Genomic DNA, 23,402 nt, shown 5'->3' with positions numbered 1-23,402 from the left:
CTTTGGCATTAAGAGAAGGAAATGTAAAAGCTTGCGTAAGGAACTAAAAGCCCTTAAGCAAATCTTTGATGAGCTCAATGCATCTCATGAGAGGTTAGAGGAAGCCCATGAGAAGCTTGGCAAGGCTCACAAAAAACTTGAAAAGGCTCATTCCTCTTTGCTTAATAAAAAGAAGCATGTTGAGACTTGTGATGTAGGCTTAACTTGTGATATAATTGATAAATCATTATCTATGCCTATCATTGTTCCTCCCGCTAACCCTTCTTGTAGTACTTCCACTTTCATCTCATCTAGTAGTGATGGTTTCACTTGTGATGACTCACTAATGGTTGAGAATGAGAACCTCAAGAAGGAGATCAATAAGCTTACTCACACCTTGGCTAAGGCCTATGGTGGTGAGGACCACTTGCTTATGTGTTTGGGTAGTCAAAGAGCTTCTCTTTATAAAGAGAGATTGGGCTATACCCCCAAGAAAGATAAGGCGGCCTTTGCTCCTCACAAGACTAGTTTTGTGAAGAACAATTATCGATTTTACACTAGTTGCAAGCAAGTTGGTCATATAGAGCAAAAGTGCATGAACAAGAAGTCACAAGCTAATGTATCCTCCATTAAGCTTGATTCTTTCTATATGCTTACCAATGATGCAAATGGTGTAAAGGCTAAGTTCATTGGTAAACCATGGATGGGTTCAAAGAAGAAAGCCATTTGGGTACCAAAGAGCTTAGTAACTAATCTTCAAGGACCCAAGCAAGTTTGGGTACCTAAAAGGAATTGATCTTCTTTTGTAGGTCAATTACAAAGCCGGAGGAAGGCATTGAGTTCTTGATAGTGGGTGCACTCAACACATGACCGACGATGCAAGAATGTTCAACTCAATCAACACCAATGGCAATGATGGTTATGATAGTATCACATTTGGTGACAATGGAAAAGGCAAGGTCAAAGGGATTGGTAAGATTGCAATATCCAATGACATAAGCATTTCCAATATGTTGCTAGTAGAGAGCTTGAACTTTAATTTGCTATCCGTGGCTTAATTGTGTGATTTTGAATTCAAATGCATATTTGGGGTAGATGATGTAGAGATCATAAGTGTAGATGGCTCTAACTTGATCTTCAAATGCTTTAGATATGAGAATCTATACTTGGTTGATTTCAATGCTAGTGAAGCTAAATTATCTATATGTTTGTTCACTAAGTCTAGCATGGGTTGGTTATGGCATAGAAGGCTTGGTCATATTGGAATAAAACAATTGAATAGATTGGTTAAGCATGACTTAGTTAGAGACTTGAAAGATGTTGTGTTTGAGAAGGATAAGCTTTGTAGCTCTTGTCAAGCCGGCAAACAAGTTAGAAACACCCATCCTAAGAAAAGCGTGATGAGCACTAGTAAAGCATTTGAGTTATTACACATTGACTTATTTGGGCCAACACAATACACTAGCATTGATGGTAATAAATATGGCTTTGTGATAGTGGATGACTATACTAGATACACTTGAGTATTCTTTCTAGTGGACAAAAGTGATGTGTTTGCAACATTCAAATCATTTATCAAGGGCATTCACAATGAGTTTAAAACAACCATCAAGAGAGTTAGAAATGACAACAGTAGTGAGTTCAAGAACACTAGAATCGATGAGTTATGTGATAAATTTGGAATTAGACATCAATTCTTGGCCAAATACACTCCACAATCAAATGACCATGTTGAGAGGAAGAATAGAACACTCATTGATATGGCAAGGTCTATGCTTAGTGAGTACAATGTGAGTCAATCTTTTTGGGCCAAAGCTATCAATATGGCTTGCTATTGTAGCAACCGCCTCTATTATCATCCATTGAAAGAGAAGACACCATATGAGCTCTTGAATGGTAGAAAGCCCAATATTGCATATTTTTTGGTCTTTGGTTGCAAATGTTATATCTTGAAGAAAGGCACTAGATTGGACAAGTTTAACAAGAAATATGATAAATGATTCCTACTTGGTTATTCCACTACCAGCAAAGCATATAGAGTTTAGAATTTAGATAGTGCTACTCTTGAGGAAGTTCATGATATTGAATTTGATGAAACCAAAGGTTCACAAGAAGAGAATAAGAACTTAGAAGATGTTAGAGGCATTCAACTTTCAAATGCCATGAAGAACATGGATGTTGGTGAATTGAGGCCTAGACAAGTGAATGATGATGAAGAGGATCAAGTGCAAGTGCTCTCTAACTTAAATGTGCAAGATGATACAACTCAAGCTAGTATAAGTGGCTCTCATGACAATGAATAAGATCAAATGGCTAGTACATTATCTCAACCCAATGATCAAGTAAATACAAGCAATCAAGTTCCAATCCTCCAACCAACCAATGTTGCAAGGGATCATTCATTGGATACTATAATTGGAGATATTTCTCGAGGTGTACAAACAAGATCAAGATTGACTTTATTTTATGAGCACTTCTCATTTGTGTCATCCATTGAACCAAAGAAGATAGATGAAGCGTTGAAGGATGTTGATTGGGTGAATACTATGCATGAAGAATTGAATAACTTCACAAGAAATTAAGTATGGAAATTAGTAGAGAGACCAAAAGGATACAATGTGATTGAAACCAAATGGGTCTTTAGAAACAAGCAAGATCAAGATGGGATAGTAGTAAGGAACAGAGAAAGAATGGTAGCATAAGGATATACACAAATTAAAGGTCTTGACTTTGGTGAAACATATACCTCGGTTGTTAGATTAGAAGCAATTAGAATCTTACTAGCCTATGCTTGTGCCCACAACATCAAACTCTATCAAATGGATATCAAGAGTGCATTTCTCAATGGTTATATCAATGAAGAAGTATATATTGAGCAACCTCCCGGTTTTGAAGATGACAAAAAACCCGACCATGTGTACAAGTTGAAGAAGGCATTGTATGGCTTGAAGCAAGCACCTAGAGCATGGTATGAGAGATTGAGGGACTTCCTACTCTCTAAAGGGTTCATGATGGGCAAGGTTAACACCACTCTTTTTATCAAGAAGATTGGAAAATATTTATTTATGTTGCAAATCTATGTTGATGACATCATATTTGGATCAACCAATCAAGACTTTTGTGAAAAGTTTGGAAAGATGATGGCTAATGAGTTTGAGATGTCCATGATTAGAGAATTAAGTTACTTCCTTGGTCTTCAAATCAAGCAATTGAAGCATGGTATATTTGTGAGTCAAGGCAAGTACATCAAGAACATGATCAAGAAGTTTGGCATGAGTAATAGCAAAGCCATTAGTACACCAATGGTAACAAATGGCAACTTTGATAGTGATGCAAGTGGAAATATGGTGGATCAAAAATTATATCGGTCTATGATTGGAAGCCTACTCTATGTGACCGCATCAAGACCGAATGTCATGTTTAGTGTATGCATGTATGCAAGATTTCAAGCCTCACCAAGAGAAAGTCATTTGAAGGCTACAAAGAGAATATTAAGGTACTTGAAGCATACACAAAATGTTGGTTTGAGGTATCCCAAAGGAGCAAAGTTTGAGTTAGTTGGTTACTCTGACTCGGATTATGCAGGATGCAAGGTTGAAAGGAAGAGCACCTCGGGTATATGTCAATTGTTGGGAAGATCACTTATTTTATGGTCATCAAAGAAGCAAAATAGTATTGCATTATCAACCACCGAAGCCGAATACATATCCGCCGGTAGTTGTTGTGCATAAATACTTTGGATGAAGGCCACTTTGAGTGATTTTGGAACCAAGTTCAAGAAAGTACCATTGCTATGTGATAATGAGAGTGCAATCAAGTTAACCAACAATCTGGTTCAACATGCAAGAACAAAGCACATTGATGTCCACCATAATTTCATAAGAGATCACCAACAAAAAGTGACATTTGTATTGAGAGTGTAGGCATCGAAGATCAACTTGCTGATATATTCACCAAGCCATTGGATGAGAAAAAGTTTTGCAAGCTAAGGAATGAGTTGAACATATTAGATTTCTCAAATATGTGTTGATGCACCCCCCGCTTACATGACATGCCTCTCATTCGAGCAATCCAAGGTAAAAGTTGATTGGCATGGCATACATCCTTGCTAAGGATATGTTTAGTGCATCTAGACATCTTTCATATTCAATAGGCTCATTCATGAAAATCAAATGAATTTGATGATTATATGGTACCACTATTGCTTCTATGCTTATTTTGATCTAGTGGTAGCATATGAAATGTTTGTGGGCTTGTAAACCTAGTGTTTGATCTAGAAAATGAGCTCTAAGTGTTTAACTCAACATGGTACAAGATAACCCTTATATGGAGGTGTGAAAGCTTGTCCTTGGATCAAACCGAGTTAAATATCTTTGACAAATGATCTAGATTGGACCAAATTTAGGAAATTGATCCTCACCCCATTGATTGACATTGATAATCTCAACCTATCTACTTTTTGAACCTTTGTGGTCATTGATGATAAAGGGGGAGAAATAGTGTACAAAGATAGTGAAAAGACAACAAAAGGGGAGAAAGATAAGTGATAGAGGGAGAATTTGACTTAAGGGGAGAGATATGACAAAGGAAATGAATCAATTAAAATTTTGAGCACACAAGTGGGGGGAGCAAGCTCATGAACTTGTATGGTGCATTTGAATGTGCATTTCATATGTTTGCTTGTATGTCACAAGTTTTAAATTTTAATATACATGCTTGTGTGGTGTATGATAGTTGTAGGTTTGAATGATGAAATGAAAAACTAGCATGCATAGGTTATCTAGAGATTTCATTTCTAAGTGGTATAGAGCTAACCATGGTGCTAAAGATGGTATATTGGTGCACTCCGATTGTTATCATGCTTCAAAGGTCCATCTTTTATATCTTAACATCATTTGGTAGACATTGTCTCCTATATTTCCTATTTAAGCATATGTGCAAGCTACAATCCAAACTCTTAGCACATATGTAGGGGGAGCAATTGCTACCATATGGAGTTCATAAAACTTGTCTATATCATTTTACACATAGTAAATAAGCTTGGACAAGCAACATGGATTCAATTGAATTTCAATTCATATCTTTGTAAAAGGGTTGTCATCAATTATCAAAAAGGGGAAGATTGAAAGCTCTAGTTTGGTTTTGGTGAATTGATGAAACCCTTAGTGCTAACCTAGTTTATCAAAGTGATTATGAGATAGGTAGCACTATTCTAAGTGATGAAGCAAATGAAGATCATGACATGATGATGATGCCATGGTGATGATCAAGTGCTTGGACTTGAAAAGAAGAAAGAGAAAAACAAAAGGTTCAAGGCAAAGGTATAAATGGTAGGAGCCATTTTGTTTTGGTGATCAAGACACTTAGTGAGTGTGATCACATTTAGGATCGATAGCCATACTATTAAGAGGGGTGAAACTCGTATCGAAATGCGGTTATCAAAGTGCCACTAGATGCTCTAACTCATTGCATATGCATTTAGGATCTAGTGGAGTACTAACACCCTTGAAAATGTTTATGAAAATATGCTAACACATGTGTACAAGGTGATACACTTGATGGTTTGCACATTTCAACAAGGGTGAGGAAGATAGAGTTGAAAAGAAGTTAGTCACGCTAGTCACACAGTGACCGGACGCTGAGGTCCAGCGTTTGGTTAGTGGAAGCAGTGAAAACGCTAGCGTCGGTCTTTGACCGGACGCTGGGTCACTTAGTGACCAGACGCTGATGGGGTGTGTCCGGTCCTACTGACGTGGCAGCACACAGTAAAGAGGGTGACTGACCGGACGTTGGGTGAGTCCGGTCAAGGGTGTCCGGACGCATTTGATCATGAAAAATTGTCATTGGATGCTTACTGAAAATGACTGGACGCTGATGTCCTACGCCCGGTCACTTCAAAGCAGCGTGTCTGGTCACAACTTATATGTACTGATGACCGTTGAGATCGGGCGATCAACATTTGAAGCAGGGGCCACATGGCGTGCATCGCGCGACCGGACACTGGGGTCTAGCATCTGGTCGATCTGACCGACACGTCCGATCGTCCCGTGTTCACTACATTGAGGAGCCCAACGGCTCTATTCATGGAGGCTCTCTATTTAAGCCCCATGGCTGTCTCAAGCTCACTCTCATGGCCATTTGCATTGACATAGCAACCTTATGAGCTTAGCCAAAGCCCTCCCACTCATCTCCATCATAGATTCAACATCTTTGTGAGATTGGGAGTGAATCCAAGTGCATTGCTTAAGTGTTTGCATCAGAGACACTTGGTGTTCGTGTTTTGCTGCGGGATTTGCTTGTTACTCTTTGTGGTTGCTGCCACCTAGATGGTTTGGAGCAGCGAGGATCGTCGAGCGGAGGTTGGTAATTGTCTTTGGCTTCGATCGTGGTGGGTGTGAGGGGTTCTTGACCTTTCCCCAGTGGAGAGCCAAAAGGTACTCTAGTGAATTGCTCGTGGCTTGTATGATCCTCATCTTGAGTTGGTTGTGTGGCCCCTATTGAGGGTTTGGTGTATGATGCTAATTAGCACGTGAATCTCTAAGTGAGTGAATCGCCACAACGAGGACTAGCTTATCGGCAAGCAAGTGAATCTCGGTAAAAAATCATTGTGTCATCATTTGATTCTGAGGTGATTGGTCTTCATTGGTATTCATCCTTGTGATTGATTGGTTCACTCCTCAACATGGCGGTATAACTATCTTGCTCTCTCTCTTTACATTACCGCAAACTAGTTGTCAAGCTCTTTAGTGTAGCTAGTTGTGAGAGCTTGTTAGTTTGGTTAGTGTGGCTCTTTAGTTAGCTTTTGAGAGCATACTAATTTAGTGTAGTGCCATAGCCATTGTGTGGATAAAAACTATAGAAACTAGAATTATGGTAGGTGGCTTGTATTTTTAGTAGGCTAGCGCAACACTTGCTTCGCATTATAATTATCTAACCGGTTTGTTAAGTGTTGTTGTAGAAATTTTTAATAGGCTATTCACCCCTCCTCTAGCCATTAGGACCTTTCAACGTGGCCAACCTCGCTCAGGTCATCTCCGGCCAAGCCGGCACCTCGATTAGGTCACTGGTGAGTTGTCGTTCCTCACCCACTATTCCTACTGCCTTGTTGTTGCTGCGGTTCACCAGAACATTGTTGCCCATTGCCATAGGGTGCCCACCGTCATGGAGAGGTCCTTCTACAGTGTCTTGGCTCATGCAACCACCGCCCATCGCCTCACATCGACCCCTTGGTGAGATTCGGCCTCTTATCTAGGTTAGCATGGGTCCTGGGTGGCCGACGCTGTCGCCAGTGTCACCGCTCACCGTGCCGGAGCATGCGGGGGAGGCCAGGGACCATGCCGTTGTAAAGAGGAGAGAGTGCAAGGGCCTTTGTGCATAAATGTTGTCTTTAGGAATAGTAGCGTGGACTGCGGGTTGTTTGTCCAAAAGCCAAAGGCTTTTTTGCAAAAGCGTCAGCGCGCCTGTGGGCTCCCCGCGTGGGCCGTCTTCGCGCGCGGGCCAAGCCTGAGTTGGGCCACGTTGGGCCGTTTTGATCTTTTTCTTTTTTCTAGCCGAATTAGTAAAGCTTTTCTATTTCAATTCTGAGTTAGATTTGTATATTTAATATAAATTCATACGAATGTCAAAAAATCATGAAACCAATTTTGTTAGGTTCCTAAAAATGTGATCTATTTGTTGGTGTGATTATTTATGCCTATCTGTGATGATGCTGAGATATATTAAATCAATTGAAAGCATTTAAAATTATTATGATAATATTTGTAGGAATTGTTGTGTCAAATCCGTGATAGCTTTAACTCTGAAATTTTTATAGTAGCTTCATTGTATTATTAGGTGCTCACTGTAATTTTTGTAGCCCTAGAATAGACTACTTAACATGGTAACTAAATACCTATTAAGGCTAAAGGAATAATGGCATAATATTGGTTTATAAAAGTTAAGCACTTGTAGGGTGAGCTTGAAATCTATTTGGTAGAGATAATGATTAGCTTAGTATCTTAGTCATTAGAGTTATCTTAGTAGCTTATCATGTGTATTCTTATTTTAAGAGTTGTTGTTGCCAAAATATTAAGTGTTGCTTCATCATTGCATGCATGTAGAGAACGAGTTGGTGGAGTTCATGACCGCCGGAGAGTAGGAGTACGAGGAGGTGATCGAGGAGTACGAGAAGGAGGTTCTCGTATAGGAGGAAGCCCCACAGCCACCGATGACTGACATAGCTGACAATCTGCCTGCCCAAGGCAAGCCCCGATGCATAACCCTTATTTTGAATGATCACTGGATATATATATGTGATGTGCATTTACGTTATAGGATTTATATTGAAACTACATGCATAGATAACCTACCTATGAGTCATACTAGCATAGGTCGAGTAGCTGCTATACTTGGGCTATCGGTAGCATGAGTAACTTGCCGTTATTCACAATAGGTGATTATTATTATTACTCTCATGATAAAATGGTGCAAGGAAATAGAGATCGGGCAGAGATATGGTATGGGTATTGTTGGGTGTAATAGGTTGTGTCCCGCGATCAACGAGGCATAGCTTGGTTACACTATTTTCCCTGTCCGTGTCGGTTAAGGACCGTCCGTTGCTATGGATTTTAGTCAGGTCACAGACTTATTATCATGAGCACATACTTGCTTATGGGAGCGGGAAGGCTCGTTGCTCTCTTGTCATGGGTTTTGGCTCTTTTTGGACCAACTGATTGGAGGCAGGGATGATGGAGGTCTAAGCACCACACTGAGTCCGGAACTCAAGAGTGGAGGCTTGGAGTCTAAGTTTTGATGGGGACCTGGACCCCTTGACACGAGAGTGGTGGGTTGGTCTTGCTTGTGCCTGGGGTACAAGCGGGGCGTGTGTTTTGGGGTACCCAGCTGGGATACATTGGTTCGTGAATCGTCGTGTGATACAGTACGGCTTGGCTATGATCTAGTATCGTAGTAAGAACTGGAAGATGGAAGGGGATGAATGGATCTGATTGCTCAACTCTTGCTTGAAAGTAGAACAAGTGCTTACATAGAATGGTTAGCTAATGAACTAATCTTGACTGCTAATAAAATGCATACATAAGGATTCACTACTAGTAATGCTTTTCATAAAAAAGAAACCCAATAAACCATAAAGCTTATCATATTCTTTGGAGTCGAGAAATTATTTCCACTGGTCGGGTAAGTCTTGCTAGTATATTGTGTATTCAGGGTTTATTTACCCCTGTTATAGGTGCAACTTGAGGAGTGGCTGTTGTGTGGATGATTCTTCTGGTGGGCACATATAGATCCTTATATCTTATCGTTAGATGTTTATTTTAATTATGCTGTTTAAATTCCGCACTTTAAACTTGGTATTGTAATAATGTATTTTCGAGAACTCTTGTTGTATGGAATGGACTAAGTATTATAAACTCGTACTCATTATTGGATCCTGGGTGAAAAACGTGGTTTGTTCGAGTTCTCCCTTGGGGTGTGCTCAATGGACCTGTCCGAGATAGCTAACTTTCGGGGTGCTTAGTGTCTAATGGAAGACGAGCGCCTCCGAAAACGTGTTATTTCGGGCGGTTCTGTCACAGCAGCCCTCCTCGGTGGCTTCTCGCCGGCGATGAGTGCGACTTCCCGAGGGCGCCCCTCCCTAGCGGCTTCCGGCGACGCTTATTCACCTCCCCGTCCGCTTGCTTCTTCCCCTCTCCGGTCGACTACTTCCGCGGCGTCTCCCTTCCTAGCCACGTCTTTTCTAGCAATGGCGGAGCCCTCCTGGGCTGTTGTTTCCTTCCCAGCGGCGATGCCCTTCCCGGCCACTGCTTCTTCCCCAACGGTGGCGGTGCCCTTCGAGCAGTGCCCTTGTTTGCTTCCCCAGCGATGACATCCATCGATGCCCGAGTTTGTCCGTGGTGAACACGGGAAGAGGATGACACATAGGTTCCACATGTCATTGACAGTTAAACTGAGTTTGAGAGCCACGGTTTAGGTAGTACTGCTGGAGTTGGAAGCAAAATTTGGTTAATATGAAAATAGGTGGCTACCTAAACAAACAAATAGGTAGTCTGTTTAGGTAGTACTGCTGGAGATGCTCTAAGAGCAGACTACCTAAACCCACTACATATCCTATATTTAGGTAGTGGTGGGCAAAAAACGCACTCCAAAAGGCTACTATCAACTTTCATTGGCCTAACAAATTTCTCATCCCACTACCTACATATGTTGGGGTGCTCCCTGGCAGCCCTCCCCAACGGTGATTCCCTCCCAGCGGCCCTCCCCGGCGGTGCTGCACCTCGAATCCGATCGTCCCCGACGCGGCAGGCCTCCTGGCGTGGCCACGGATCACCGCCGCGGCCGCGCGGCTCACCTCGGCGTGGGTCTTCTCGGCGCAGAAGGCGGCGCGGGTGGCCTCGCTCGACGCGGCGGTCTCCCTGGCAGCGCGCCTCTCTCTTGTTCGCGCTACTCTGCTCTCCTTTGCGCTGTTCTGTTCCATTGCTCTCGGCGTTGCCCTGCTCCACGGCGCGGCGGCCCTGCTCGCGCGGCTCACCCTGCTTGCTGCCATAGAGAACAAGAAAGAGGATGACATCACGGCCCCACATGTCATACACTACTAAAATGCATTTGGGTAGTCTGTTTTAGGTAATGTCGTTGGAGTTGAAGGCAAAAAATAAGTAGTATAAAAATAGGTGGCTACCCAAACATATATTTAGGTAGTCTCCAACTCACTCTTTAAATCATCATTTAAAGAGTCATTTGCCTAAAAATTGTTTTCTATATCTATCCATTCTCTGAAAGTTTTTCTATTTTGTGTGCACTTTAGACGGCTATTCTTGTTTTCTATCTTTCATTAGAAAAAAATCTAAAATAAAAGATGGTTATATTTGGATAATTAAATAGTGAAGCCGTTAGACAATATTTTTGCATCGAAATCTCCGTTCCTTGAAATTAAAAAGGATACATAGAGTCGGAGGTGCTGTAAGAAGCCACCGTAATCTTTAAGCTCCAGTTTGGCGGTTTCCCCCCAAATCAGTGCCGCCACTATGCCGGTCCCGGTCTCCTTCCTCCGCGCCCTCCGCTCACCCGCTCCCGGTCCCGGCGGCCTCCCTCCTCCTCACCTCCGGCCTCGCCGCAGACGCTGCCCTCCTCGCGCATTTCGCCAGGAACCTCGCCTCCGCGCGCTCGCGCCTGCCCGCGCACGCCGACGCCTTCCGCGCCGTCGTCCACCTCGGGGTCTTCGCTGAGATGGACGTCGCGCCGAACGAGGTGATGTTGGCGACCGTGTTCGGAGCATGTGGGAGGCTGGGGCGGTGAGGGCTCGGAGGGCAGTGCACGGTTGGTATTTCAAGCGGGAGAGGGATGTGAGCCCGTCGGGAATGCGGTGCTGGATATGTATGTGAAATGTGAGAAATTGGATCCCGCCAGATGGGCGTTTGGTGGTTTTCAATTGAGGGTCATTGTCTCTTGGACGGTTATGATGAGTGAATTGGCCGACCGCAGACGTCAGGGGTGAAGCCAGATAAAGTTCTTTCGACTCTCCTCAGCTTGTGCGAGCTTGGGCTCTCTGAAGTCTGGGAGATGGGTGCACGATTATATAGAACATAAGGGTATCCAGTGGGATGCACATGTGGGGACTTCAATGGCTGACATGTACCCAAAGTGTGGATGTTGGATATTGCTATTTCAATCTTCAATAAGATGCCCTTCAAGAATGTGTCCTGGAATGCAATGATCAATGGGTTTGCATTGCATGGCTATGGCAGGCAAGCTGTTGAGTGGCAGTGCTTTGACAGTATGATTGCTTCAGGTTTGCCCCCTAGTGAGGTCACTTTCATTACTGTCCTTAGTGCTTGTTGCCACTCTGGTTTGGTTCAAGAAGGTCGTCAGTTGTTTGAGTTGGTGATAGTCATACAAGCTCTCTGCACGGGAAGAGCACTATGGTTGCATGGTTGATCTTCTTGGCAGAGCTGACCACATCCAGAAAGCATGCGACGTGATGAAGTCTATGATGATAGGAACTGTTGTTTTCACATGGAGAGCCCTTTTGAGTGTATGCCAAGCTTATGGCCTGGTGGTTTTCTCACATCAGATTCTTATGCATGTTCATGAGTTGGAGTCCTCTGGTAGTGGGGTTTATGTTCTCCTCTCCAATGTATATGCCGTAAAAGACAGATTGACAGATGTGAGTAAGGTCAGAGGGCGGATGTCTGAATAAGAAATGCATAATGAGCCAGCATCCATTGTAATTGAAGTGTCCAGATTATTGATTCAGAAGACCCATACAATATCCTACTTTATTGGTCTCCAGGATAGTACATAAGATTTAAGTGGTTATTGTGCTGTGCTACCAAGTACCAAATCTACTTTACTTGAATAAAATGCTTCGGATGATCAAGGTTAACCTTGTTGGGGGCTCTTCAGTTTCATGGTTAATTGTTTGGCACTCATATGCTAATGCATGACTATTCTGGTCTAAAGCTGAATGATCAAGTGGGATACAGAAGACTGCTGTGATATTTCTGTAACTTCTGTTGATTCCAATTTCCATGATCATGACTGGTGGATGGACAAATGAGATCTGACTCTTACAAGACATAATTTAACTTCAGATTGAGATACTTTTGTATCAGGTGGCGAAAAGGTTGCCAGACTTCGTCACTCATATTTAGAGTGGTAGAGCTCTACTATGCACATTAGTGCACGAAGAGCTTAGCACTGTGTTATATAAGCCTCCTCAAACAAGCAGCTCTGGAATACTATTCATCCATGAAGATCTATTAAAAAACTATGGGCCTGAAGCATGATTTATTTTGTTGCTGCTACCATGTAGTCAACTTAGTAGTTTGATGAAGGGTATATGCTTTTGAACTTGACCAGAACAATAAGCTTAATATGCGTCAACACCAGGTTTCCCTCACCTGAGACATACACTGCTGTCCAAGATGGTGAAACTGTAAGCTAAATTCATTGCACTTGCAGATGTGGCAAGTAATTTTCAAATGAAGTTACATTTCAAGGCCCAACATTTATCATCGCTTTGCGAAGTGGCTGGCCTTGCATTTTTTTTCAAAGTTAATTAATATTCCTTCTTGCAGTGCAGTCAGTGAGATGGTATTTATCTAATATATCGTCTGCCTCCACACCCATTCTCCCTTTGACAATTGAAGAACACTGCAGCTACAGGAGGTCCAAGATTATAGAGCGCAGAAAAGTCTCTCGTGTTGAAATTTTGTCTCCATCCTGGTGCATAAACGGTTTGCTGGACAGACTGGCGGAAGAGTACAAAGACAAAGCGATGTATTCCAGCAGTTGGCTTTGGGTTTTCATAGCTGACAATTTCATTTCCTGTAATAAAATTTGTTCAATCATGTCACAGTGTTAGTATGAACATTATTCTCATCCATGGAAATACTGTGAGATGAACAGTCGTTGTGGTAAATTTTAGGTTTTGAAATATGGAAACTACAGTGATGCTCATGTTGAGCTAAAAATAAAAGTTCAGCTGAACTAATTTAATTCACTTTAGGTACAATTAATTGCACAACTTTTAGCAATATAATTCAAATAATTGTCTGACACTGATAGGTGCTGTAGACATGACAGGCAGAAGCTTACTTTCCAGGTATGCACAATCTATGGTAACCTTTATATTGTCATTTTTTTCAAGAAGGTGCAGATGATATACTTGCCAATTTTTTGTTGTGTAGTAAGGAGGTATATATACATGTCATCTTGACAAACACCATATGCATTTATTTTATAATCTCATATAACTATTGAAGTTATGTACTATTTAAATTGAGAAGGACAGAATGGAAGAACCCACCATAGCTAGCATTTGCTGATTCCGGGATGTCTGTCACCAACCTGTGACATGTACTTCTTATTTTAGATTTGTCACATCAAAGTAGTAGAATTAGTAGTTTCCAATAATTGTGAAATGTTCCAGGTCTTACCAATGAAGGTATTCTCTTTTTGTTGGGTTACTTGGACTTGGAGAGTCTGGATCCACCATCACCTAGTAGCAAGTTAGCTTGTTATCTTGAGGAAATATTTCTTTTTCGAAAGGCGGCAAAAGTCTTTGCCGGGTTTTTATTAGACGAGAAAAAAGAGAAACAAAATTACATGAGGAAATATTTCTCACAATTAAATATAAGAGTGCTGATACAACGCAAAGCCCTCTGGAGATGCAGGCCCAAGACCAAGGAGCACAGGCGGGAAGGTCACGCCGGCGTCGACGTCCGCGCAACCGTCGGCGTTCTGAGCTTGGTTTTCCTGACCCTGCTCCGGCGTCTGACCCGCTGCCGGGCGCTGCCTCCCCGTCAACAATCTGTGTTGCTGAGAAGCCAGCCAACCCCCCCCCCCCCCCCCCCCCCCCCCCGCATCATCGACTGGAGCGGAGCGAGCAGGTCGCTAGAGCTGAAGAGGACCTTGCTTGGGCAGTCATTGTGTCTGTGATCGGCGAAGAGTCCCTTGCTGCTGTGGAGGATGTGGCGGCGGTGATTGCGCCCAGAATTGCAGTTGAGCCTGACTCTTTAGTGCTGCGTCGTGCTTCTCCCTCAAGCTACCTGCTGGTCCTCCCCGACATGGCCCTGGTTGATCGTTTGGTTGGGCTGCAGCAACCAGTCCGTTCGTCCAGGTTCAGTTTTAGCCTGCTGTGCAAGCGTTGGAATCGTCTGGCTGGTCCCCATGCACGTGTTCTGCCGTTTCTGCTTGATGTTGAGCTCCGAGGAATCCCTGCCCACGTCTGGGAGACTTCGACGGTGGATCGCTTCTTGAGTCCTCATGCTTGGGTCCAGCAGGTGCATCCTGATACTCTGGCGCTTTCGGACCTGTCATGTTTCCGGTGTTTGGCTCGGATTCATCTGCACTTCCCCCAGAGAAGGAGCTCTGGGTTGTTGAGCCCCCAGTGGCTGCTGTTGAAGATCCCCCTGTCAAAAGGGTTTTGGCATACCCTATCGTTCCGAGGTACAGCGATGTCCTCTGCCCGGTTGGACCGGCTCCGAGCCCTCCTCCTTCATCTGACGAAGGGGATGATGACGATGAAGACTCAACATGGCGGCGGCGGCGTATCCGATCTCCCTCGCCACCTCCCGGCGCCAGGCCGACGTCTACGGACGCTGCTGGCCAGGCAGGCTTGCGAACAGGGCGGGAGGGGCCATCTGTCACACCTACGTGCTCTCTGTTGGTGTCAGCGGATTCCAAGGAGGATGATCAGGTGTGGGACCTCCCAGGCGCGGATAGCTCTGCTCCCATCGATCCCATTGATGTGGTGCAAGTGACCGAGGAGGCAGCGGGGCGGGACCTCCCAAGCGGGGTTCTCTCTGCTTCCATTGATGTGGCGCAAGGAACCATGGAAACGACGGCTGCTGTTAATGAGGTGTGCTCGACTGTTGCTGAGAGGCCTCTTTCTGCTTCCATTGATGTGGCGCAAGGAACCGAGGAGACGGCGGCTGTTGTTATTGTGAGGCCTCGATCCGATGAGATGTTTCCCTCGGTGGCCTCCCCTACGCTAATGCGCTTTGAAGTTGATGTAGGAGCCGGTGGCTGTTCATGGAATCATGTGAACAAGGTTCATGGGCCTCTTCCGTCCCCCGAGCCCATCACTGGGCATCCGATTGATCTTGGGCCTGTGGTGACGGCTTCAGTCTCTTGCCACCATTTACCTATTTCATGTGGGCTGGACCGGGATCTTCAAGTAACCTCTGATTCCGATACAAGTGGTGTGGGCTTGGGTGAGGCTGCGGCCTGGAACTTCCCCGGCCGGTCGACGGTGTTGGTCTCTTTCGGGAACCTGCCTGTCGGTGCGCCAACGGATGGAGTTCCTCCTCCGACCTCGCCCAGCTCGCCTGTGCAATCCCCCCTCCTCTGCTATCCCGGAGTTCCATCTTCTGATAACCCCACTTCCACGGCAAGGCACATCTGCAAGACCTCTCCAAGTGTACTCGCGTCGACGTTTCCGTCGGGCGCCTGCACAAGTGCTCGAAGCTAGTAGGCACTGCTTCTCCCCTGTTGGCGGGATTGCAGATGACGCCCCCGCCGATGGATGGCCCGGATGCTGAGGAGAATCGGCCCTCGTCCCCTCCTTTGGCGCAGGAAGTTCCCCCTCGGCTGTCGGCGTGGTAGTCCCGTCAGTGATTCCGTCGGCGGCTAGGGGGTGGGGCCTCTGCTCTTCCTCTGGCCACGGGCATGGACGGCGTGGTGGGCTCGCCGGTGACCCCGGCGGCAGTTGGGGCTGCCCCCATGCTTTCTGCCCAGGCAGACTTCATCAACAAGCTGGCCCGGCGTGCTGTCGGTCTGCTTCCTGTCCCCCGAACTAATAAGAGGAAGGGCAGGTCACGCCCGCCTGGGGAAGCTTCGCGGCAGAGCCGGCGGCTTGCTGGGAAAAAGGTGGAATTTGGCCCTGAAGACTTGGAGAGAAGAATGACGAAGAAGGCAATGCAAGCTGTGGATATTCTTACCGAGCAGGAAGGCATTGATCAGCAGGCTCTGGACGACTACGCAAGGCTGTTCGGTCAGGCCCTTTTTCTGATTCACACATTCGTGCCTTGACTGCTTTGTTGAACTGGTCTCTTCCTGATGATTTTGGCCTGGTAATGAGGGGTTTGAGCTTCTAGCTGATTAGTGAGAGAAGGTCTCTAGAGATTTGTGGTCGTATTTTTGTTTGTCATTAATGAATCCAACTAAAATTCTTATCTGGAATGTGAGGGACCTTAATTCTTCAGCCAGGCAAGACTCGGTTCATACCATTGTCGATTCAGCTCGTCCAGACATTGTCTGCATTCAGGAGACTAAAATGGTGGCAGTAACAAGAAGGACGCTTCTGTCGGCATTTGGCTCTGATTTCTCTGAGTTCATTGAGGTCCCTTCGGCTGGTGCTAGTGGAGGTATTTTGGTAACTTGGCGACGGCATATTGGAGTTTCTGGAGCTTAACATGTCGATAATTACAGCGTGACCATACAATTCTCTTCAGCTGAGGGGCAACCTTGGTGGCTTACTTGCGTTTATGGACCACAAGGAAATGAGGAGAAGATACAATTTCTGCAGGAACTTCGTAATATCAGAGCTGACTGCCCAGGGCCATGGGTTGTAGCTGGGAATTTCAATCTGATATATAAGGATGAGGACAAAAGCAATGCCAATTATAACAAGGCCTCGATGGGTCGTTTCAGACGCTTTATAAATGATCTTGCTCTTAAGGAAATCCCTCTGCATGGTCGCAAATTTACGTGGTCAAACCAACAGCTCTCCCCTACTCTAGTCAGGCTGGATAGGGTCCTTTGTTCAGTAGATTGGGAGGAAAAATTCCCTAATTGTTTATTGCAGAGTATGGCTTCCAATGACTCAGATCACTGCCCTCTCTTGCTTGGTCTGCGCTGCGGGACAACATGGTTGGTCGCCGAAGATTTCATTTTGAAGCCTTTTGGCCGAAGCTTGAGGGGTTCCAGGAGGCAGTTTCAGTAGCATGGAATTCTGTTCCAGCTGGGCCATGCCCATTCATTTATCTGGACCGCAAATTTAAGGAAGTCTCTAAAGGGTTGCAAAGCTGGAGTGACAAGAAAATCGGGCATATAAATTCCCAACTTGTCCTCGCCAGGGAAATTCTCCACCAGCTTGAGATTGCACAAGATGCTCGTGTGCTCGCTGCAGGAGAAATATGGTTGAAGAATAATCTGAAGAAGCATTGCCTCGCGTTGGCTTCCCTTAAACACACCATCCCGGCTGCGTTCAAGGATCAATTGGCTAAAGGATGGTGACGCCAATACAAAACTTTTTCAGCAGCATGCCCGTCATCGGAAGAGGAAAAACTTCATTGGGAAGCTAGTTTCTGAAGATCAAATCTACACAAATCATGCCGACAAAGCTTCCATTATTGATGATTTTTATAACAGTTTGCTAGGCACACGTGTGGACAGGGAAAATACTGTGGACCTCACTGAATTGGGGCTGAATACTCATGACCTTACTAAACTTGACCTCCGTTTCACTGCAGAAGAAGTATGGAGAACCATAGAGCAGCTACCCCCGGATAAAGCGCCTGGGCCTAATGGTTTCACGGGTAGGTTCTAAAGGTCCTGCTGGTCAATCATAAAAGATGATATAATGACTGCAATTTCAGCAATTTGGAGCAGAAAGTTTGTCAACTTCGAGGTCCTCAACACAGCCTTCATCACCCTACTCTCTAAGGTGGACTCAGCAGAACAGCCAAAGGATTTTCGGCCTATTGGCCTAGTTCATAGCTTTGCTAAACTAGTCACTAAGCTGCTAGCCAATCGTCTGGCAAGCCGGCTGCAACAATTTGGTGTCTCCCAACCAAAGCGCTTTCATTAAAGGTCGTTTTATCCAAGATAACTTCATGTTGGTCCAGCAAACAACAAGGTTCCTTCACCAGCAAAAACAGCCACGAATTCTACTCAAATTAGACATTTCTAAGGCCTTTGACTCGGTGTCGTGGCCTTTTCTCCTTGAGGTGATGCAACATTTGGGTTTTGGGCCAATTTGGAGAGACTTGGTCAGTGGACCGTTAGCATCTTCTTCTACTCAGGTTCTGTTGAATGGGATTCTAGGCAACTCTATTGTTCACCAGCGGGGCTTGCGTTAGGGTGACCCCCTATCACCTATGTTGTTCATCTTGGTTATGGACGTTCTAGGACACATTGTTTCAAAGGCAGCCAATGAGGGACTCCTGCAGCCCCTCTCCAGGCGGGTTTTGCAGCACAGGATCTCTCTCTACGCCGATGATGTGGTGCTGTTCCTCAGGCCGGAAGCTGGTGACATCAATCTTGTAATGGAAATTCTCAATCTTTTTGGTGATGCTTCGGGGCTTAAAACCAACCTTCAAAAGAGCAGTGTTTTACCCATCAGGTGTGGTGACATGGCGCTGACCACCATCCAGAACCTGTTGCCTTGTGCGGTGTCCGAATTCCCTTGCAAATATTTAGGTTTACACCTCTCCCTTATGAAGCTCACTAAGGGGCAGATCCAGCCTATTATTGATAAGATTGCAGATCAGCTGCCAGGTTGGAAGACGGACCTCATGACTAGGGCTGGGAGAAAAGTGCAGCTACAGTTTGTGCTCACTGCTATGCTAGTGTACCTTGGTATGGCCATAGACTTCCCTCCCTGGGCCATCAAAGCTATGGACAAACTTAGACGGGGTTTCCTATGGAGGGGAAGAAAGGAAGCAAAAGGGGTCATTGTCTTGTGGCATGGGGCAAGGCGAGCCGTCCACCGAAGCTTGGTGGTTTGGGGATCTCGGACCTCAAATATCTTGGATGGGCGCTGTGGATGCGCTGGGTTTGGCTTCAGAAAATGGAACCCCATAGGCCCTGGGTGAACTTTCCTATCTAGGTGCCTGGACAGGTCCAAGCCTTCTTCAGATTAGTGGTTGTCTCTGAAGTTGGCAATGGGGCAAACACTCTTTTCTGGGCTGATAAATGGCTGAATGGACAATCAATTGCAGACCTAACCCCTCATCTTCTTGCTGGAATACCAAAAAGGATAGTAAATAAACGCACAGTTGAAGAAGCTCTTACTGATCGTGCTTGGGTTCTGGATATCCGAGGTATCATGACAGTGGAAGTAACGGTGGAGTTCCTCAATCTCTGGGATCTCCTTTATGATTTTCAGCTACAGCCGGAGGTTGAAGACGCTCACATTGGGCGTCTTTCTTCTAGTGGTCAGTATTCGGCCAAGTCAACGTATGAGGGTTTTTCATAGGATCCACTCTTTTTGGCCCATATGAGAGAATCTGGAAATCTTGGGCTCCACCCAAGTGTCGTTTCTTCATGTGGCTGGTTGCACATGACAGGTGTTGGACGGCTGATCGGCTTGCAAGGCGGGGGCTGCCATATCCGGCACAGTGCCCCCTCTGTGATCAAGAGGAGGAAACCGTTAACCATCTGCTGGTTTCTTGTGTCTTTGCTCGGCAATTTTGGTTCTATTTGCTCCAGCACTTTGGGATCCAACAATTCTGTCCACAGCCTTCAGTTTTGTCTTTTGATGTGTAGTGGGAAAATTCAAGCAATGCTACTGTTGGGTTAACAAGGAAGGGGTTCAACTCTCTTGTGATCTTAGGAGCTTGGGCCTTGTGGAACCACCGAAATAGGTGTGTTTTTGACGGAGCTACTCCCAGCTTGGGTGGTGTTTTGGGTTTTGCTCTAGAAGAGAGTCGGCTTTGGGCTGTGGCGGGGGCTCGGGGGCTATCTTTCTTGGCTTCCCAGCCTCCCCCTCCCCCTGTAGCCCTGTAGTCTGGAGGACGTCTAGTCTTGGTCGCCTCTTTGTTTCCACAGGCGTGTTTGTACTTTTATTTTGGAGTGGTGTGGTGTGTGTTGTAACTGGGGTCTCTCCCCTTTTTTTTTCTTCTTAATATAATGAAGCGCATTTCTCCTGCGTTTTCGATAAAAAAAAGTTACCACACTTTCTTATCTTTTATGCAGAGGATTACAAAGATACTGTTTGCTTAACCAGCACAATTTAGGCATTCTTTTTCAAGGTACCTGTTAACCCTGATGAATGAAATAAAGTTTTTCTGTTACAGACTTGTTTTAATGGTACTACTATGAGTCTATGATGGCCTCGTCAATCGCCATAACGCTACTAAAATGCGAAAACTCATATCATGTGACATATATTTCTGCATCTAACTATAGTTATTCAAAATTCCTGTACTTATTGAGGACATAACTTGGATTCTAGTCAGCACCATGTACAAGATGCAGGTACATGTGCCGATGCTATCAAACATACAGATGGTACATGAAATAAAATGGAAGTGCAGAGGTCCTTTTCAATTCATAAAGAAGAGATTGTACGACTTATGGAAAGTTGAGATTCTTTGTTTTCATTGTTATGTGGGCACTGAAAACAACTAAAGGTGATGAACTCCAAAAGCAGATGTTACAAATAAGAGATTGTGTACTTATTTTTATAAAAATAGATCTTGTGCAGTCACGCATATGATTTTTTTACTGACCCTAATACCTGTATTCACTTTAACTAAACTTAATACTGCTCAATGTAGTAATGAACTAGTTATGGACTTACCAGAGTGTATAGGTTCCTCATTTCGCGCCCAGAAATTTCAACCCTTGGTTCATTTGCTACTTGTGATGGCTTGAGCTCAGAACCATTGGTCAGTTCCTTGTTGTTGTACAGAACCTTAAGTGAGGCTGTTTTAATAAATGGGTCCAAAATGTCACCTACTACATGTCCTACTACTAGTGGATCCCTTGACATGGTTAGTCAAGAATGCTAATTTTGCGGTCGTGAGTGAAAAATAGGTTGCGTTCTAGAGTCTTTTCTACAGGCCTGCTCTCTAGAGAACAAAGAAGCTGATTTGGCCTCAAATATGAACTTGGGTGCACTGATGGGTGCAGGTACGTGTCCTATTTATACTTGCAACCTGAAGTGCTGAAGGCATTCATGATATCAGGAGTCGTGTGCTCTAGATGCCTTAGAATCTCAACTTTAAGATGCATATATTTATATTGGTCGTCATCACTGGACATATGTAGGCCTGTCCACTATCTGGGCATACAAAAAATAGGAGTGTCCATGGTAACTCCACATTGATGAATAAAATCTGATGACTACAATCACTTATTCCCTATATCTGTAATCCTGGACATGATATGCTCCTCGTGAAAAGTGGGTTGCCTTTTGACTTGTCTATCAGGTTGACACCTCATCTTCTTTCCTTGCAGAATGAACATTCCCTCGCTCTTTCGTTAATAAAAGTTCTACTAGGCGAATGGGGAAAGTGAGCCTGAATTCCGTAGTACATGCTAGAACTTACATGCCTGGGAAAAGGCTACTTACCTGGTGGGGAGGCTGTTTAACCTCCTCACAGCAGGTGTTCACTTCCACTTTCAGTGAATGCAGGAACTCCTGGCCATCATTGTACTAGAGCGTACATTAAAGATACCACTCTAGTGTTACTGTAATGAAGATTGCCCTCTCATTACAAATGGTGGATGGTGGAACTTGGAAGAAGTTCCTCAAGTGAAACATTATTTGCTGGGAATATTAGACTTCAACGATAAAAAGTGGTAAGAGATTTTTCTTGACACGTGTTCATTGTCTCCTGCCAACATAATAATTTCTTTCTTCACTTGGTACTGCTTTTACTAAGATAGATGCTTGGGAAGCAAATTAGTGGTACAGCTGTGTGGCTTATTTCAGTGCATGCCGACATCTAGAACTTAGAATCAAGTCTTCTTCATCCTCCGAAGATTATAAAATAGCACTGCTGTTTAGATAATGATGATAAGGTGGTATATTGTGTTTTTGTCCTTAAACTATTCTGGTATGTCTATTCATATCTGTGCAAATCTTTCTATCTAAACATATCACTCCATAGCTGTTTCTGTCCTTTATTTCTGCCATACGAAATCTGGCTTATGGGAAAATCTTTATGTGATTTAAAGATGCAAGTTCTGTTTTTTAGTTGCCAGAAAATTTGAAATCAAATGCAGTTTGCTTATCTGCATGATGGATGAATCGGGTAGTACCATGTACAATAAATAGAGCTGCTTAATCCCTCGTTTGTGTCAATTGTAATTTATAGTCATCCCAACAATATGGACAATATACCTTTTACTGTCATAATGTACTATCTCTAGAGTGGGCACCTGTCCTGACTGGACCCCCACGACACACTGGAAGATTCACTTGGACCGTCTCTGATGCTCCTATGCGGCAGGCCCTCAAGAGTTTGTCAATGCGAATTGTGACGTAGAAGTTATGACAGCATACGGTGCTAGTAAAGTTTTGTACGCAAGTTCATCGTACTCCGTACATCCGTCCTAGTATGTCTGACGGAATATGACCTCTTGAGGGTCAGCGCTTAGTGTAGCTTCTGAATTCTGATCTAATAACACTCCTAGAGGCGCATTGGCTATTTGGCATCTCTGTTCGGGCTATCCTTCCGTCTTTCTGGTAGAATATGATTTGTGAAATACAAATGCCCTAATCTTTCTATCATCAAGAATATGTCTGCGGACTTGATGGGCTTGAGATAAAGTGGGGGCGGAAAGTGGGGGGAGATAGATAAGGCTTACTAAAATTCCTATCACATCGAATATTTGGACACATGCATCAAGTATTAAATATAGATTAATTACAAAACTAATTGCATAACTTGCGACTAATTTGCGAGACGAATCTTTTAAGCCTAATTAGTCCATGATTTAATAACGTGGTGCTACAGTAAACATACGCTAATGATAGATTAATTAGGCTTAAAAATTCGTCTCGAAAATTAGCCTTCATCTATGTAATTGGTTTTGTAATTAATTTATATTTAATGCTTCTTATTAATATCTAAATATTCGATGTGATATGAATTTTAGAAACGACTAAAGAACCAAACACCCCCTTACTACATTTGTTCTGAAGAGAGAGAGATCCAGGGCACTAGGGCAGGAAAGGCACAGAGCCCTGTTAC

At 44.2% G+C, this 23,402-nt stretch overlaps 1 protein-coding gene and 2 pseudogenes across 1 annotated transcript; 2 read left to right on the top strand and 1 right to left on the bottom strand.

Annotated features, from left to right (window-relative positions):
- The first annotated feature begins 9,718 nt into the window (after window positions 1-9,718).
- Window positions 9,719-12,274, top strand: LOC136492013 (pentatricopeptide repeat-containing protein At4g38010-like; annotated as a pseudogene).
- Window positions 12,275-12,897: 623 nt separating this feature from the next.
- Window positions 12,898-21,646, bottom strand: LOC136490852 (protein FLOWERING LOCUS T-like). Its single transcript, XM_066487044.1, has 4 exons — window positions 21,002-21,646; window positions 13,911-13,972; window positions 13,781-13,821; window positions 12,898-13,299 (listed from the first exon to the last, which is right to left on the bottom strand). The coding sequence occupies exons 1-4, from the start codon at window positions 21,191-21,193 to the stop codon at window positions 13,070-13,072; spliced, it is 525 nt and encodes a 174-aa protein (XP_066343141.1). The 5' UTR covers window positions 21,194-21,646; the 3' UTR covers window positions 12,898-13,069.
- On the top strand, window positions 14,142-20,388 carry LOC136493813 (uncharacterized; annotated as a pseudogene).
- Window positions 21,647-23,402: the final 1,756 nt, after the last annotated feature.

Source organism: Miscanthus floridulus, chromosome 11 (genome assembly GCF_019320115.1).
Source record: "Miscanthus floridulus cultivar M001 chromosome 11, ASM1932011v1, whole genome shotgun sequence".
Lineage (NCBI taxonomy): Eukaryota > Viridiplantae > Streptophyta > Magnoliopsida > Poales > Poaceae > Miscanthus > Miscanthus floridulus.
The sequence above is the reverse complement of the archived record's forward strand: the minus strand, read 5'-3'. Positions and strand labels throughout refer to the sequence as shown.

Excerpts from the sequence above, each read along its gene's own strand:
- LOC136490852 (XM_066487044.1), bottom strand. The coding sequence starts at position 21,193 with ATGTCAAGGGATCCACTAGTAGTAGGACATGTAGTAGGTGACATTTTG. Across the intron at positions 13,973-21,001 it reads TGAGGAACCTATACACTCTG|GTGATGGTGGATCCAGACTC; the intron begins GTAAGTCCATAA and ends ACTTGCTACTAG. Across the intron at positions 13,822-13,910 it reads AAAAGAGAATACCTTCATTG|GTTGGTGACAGACATCCCGG; the intron begins GTAAGACCTGGA and ends TACATGTCACAG.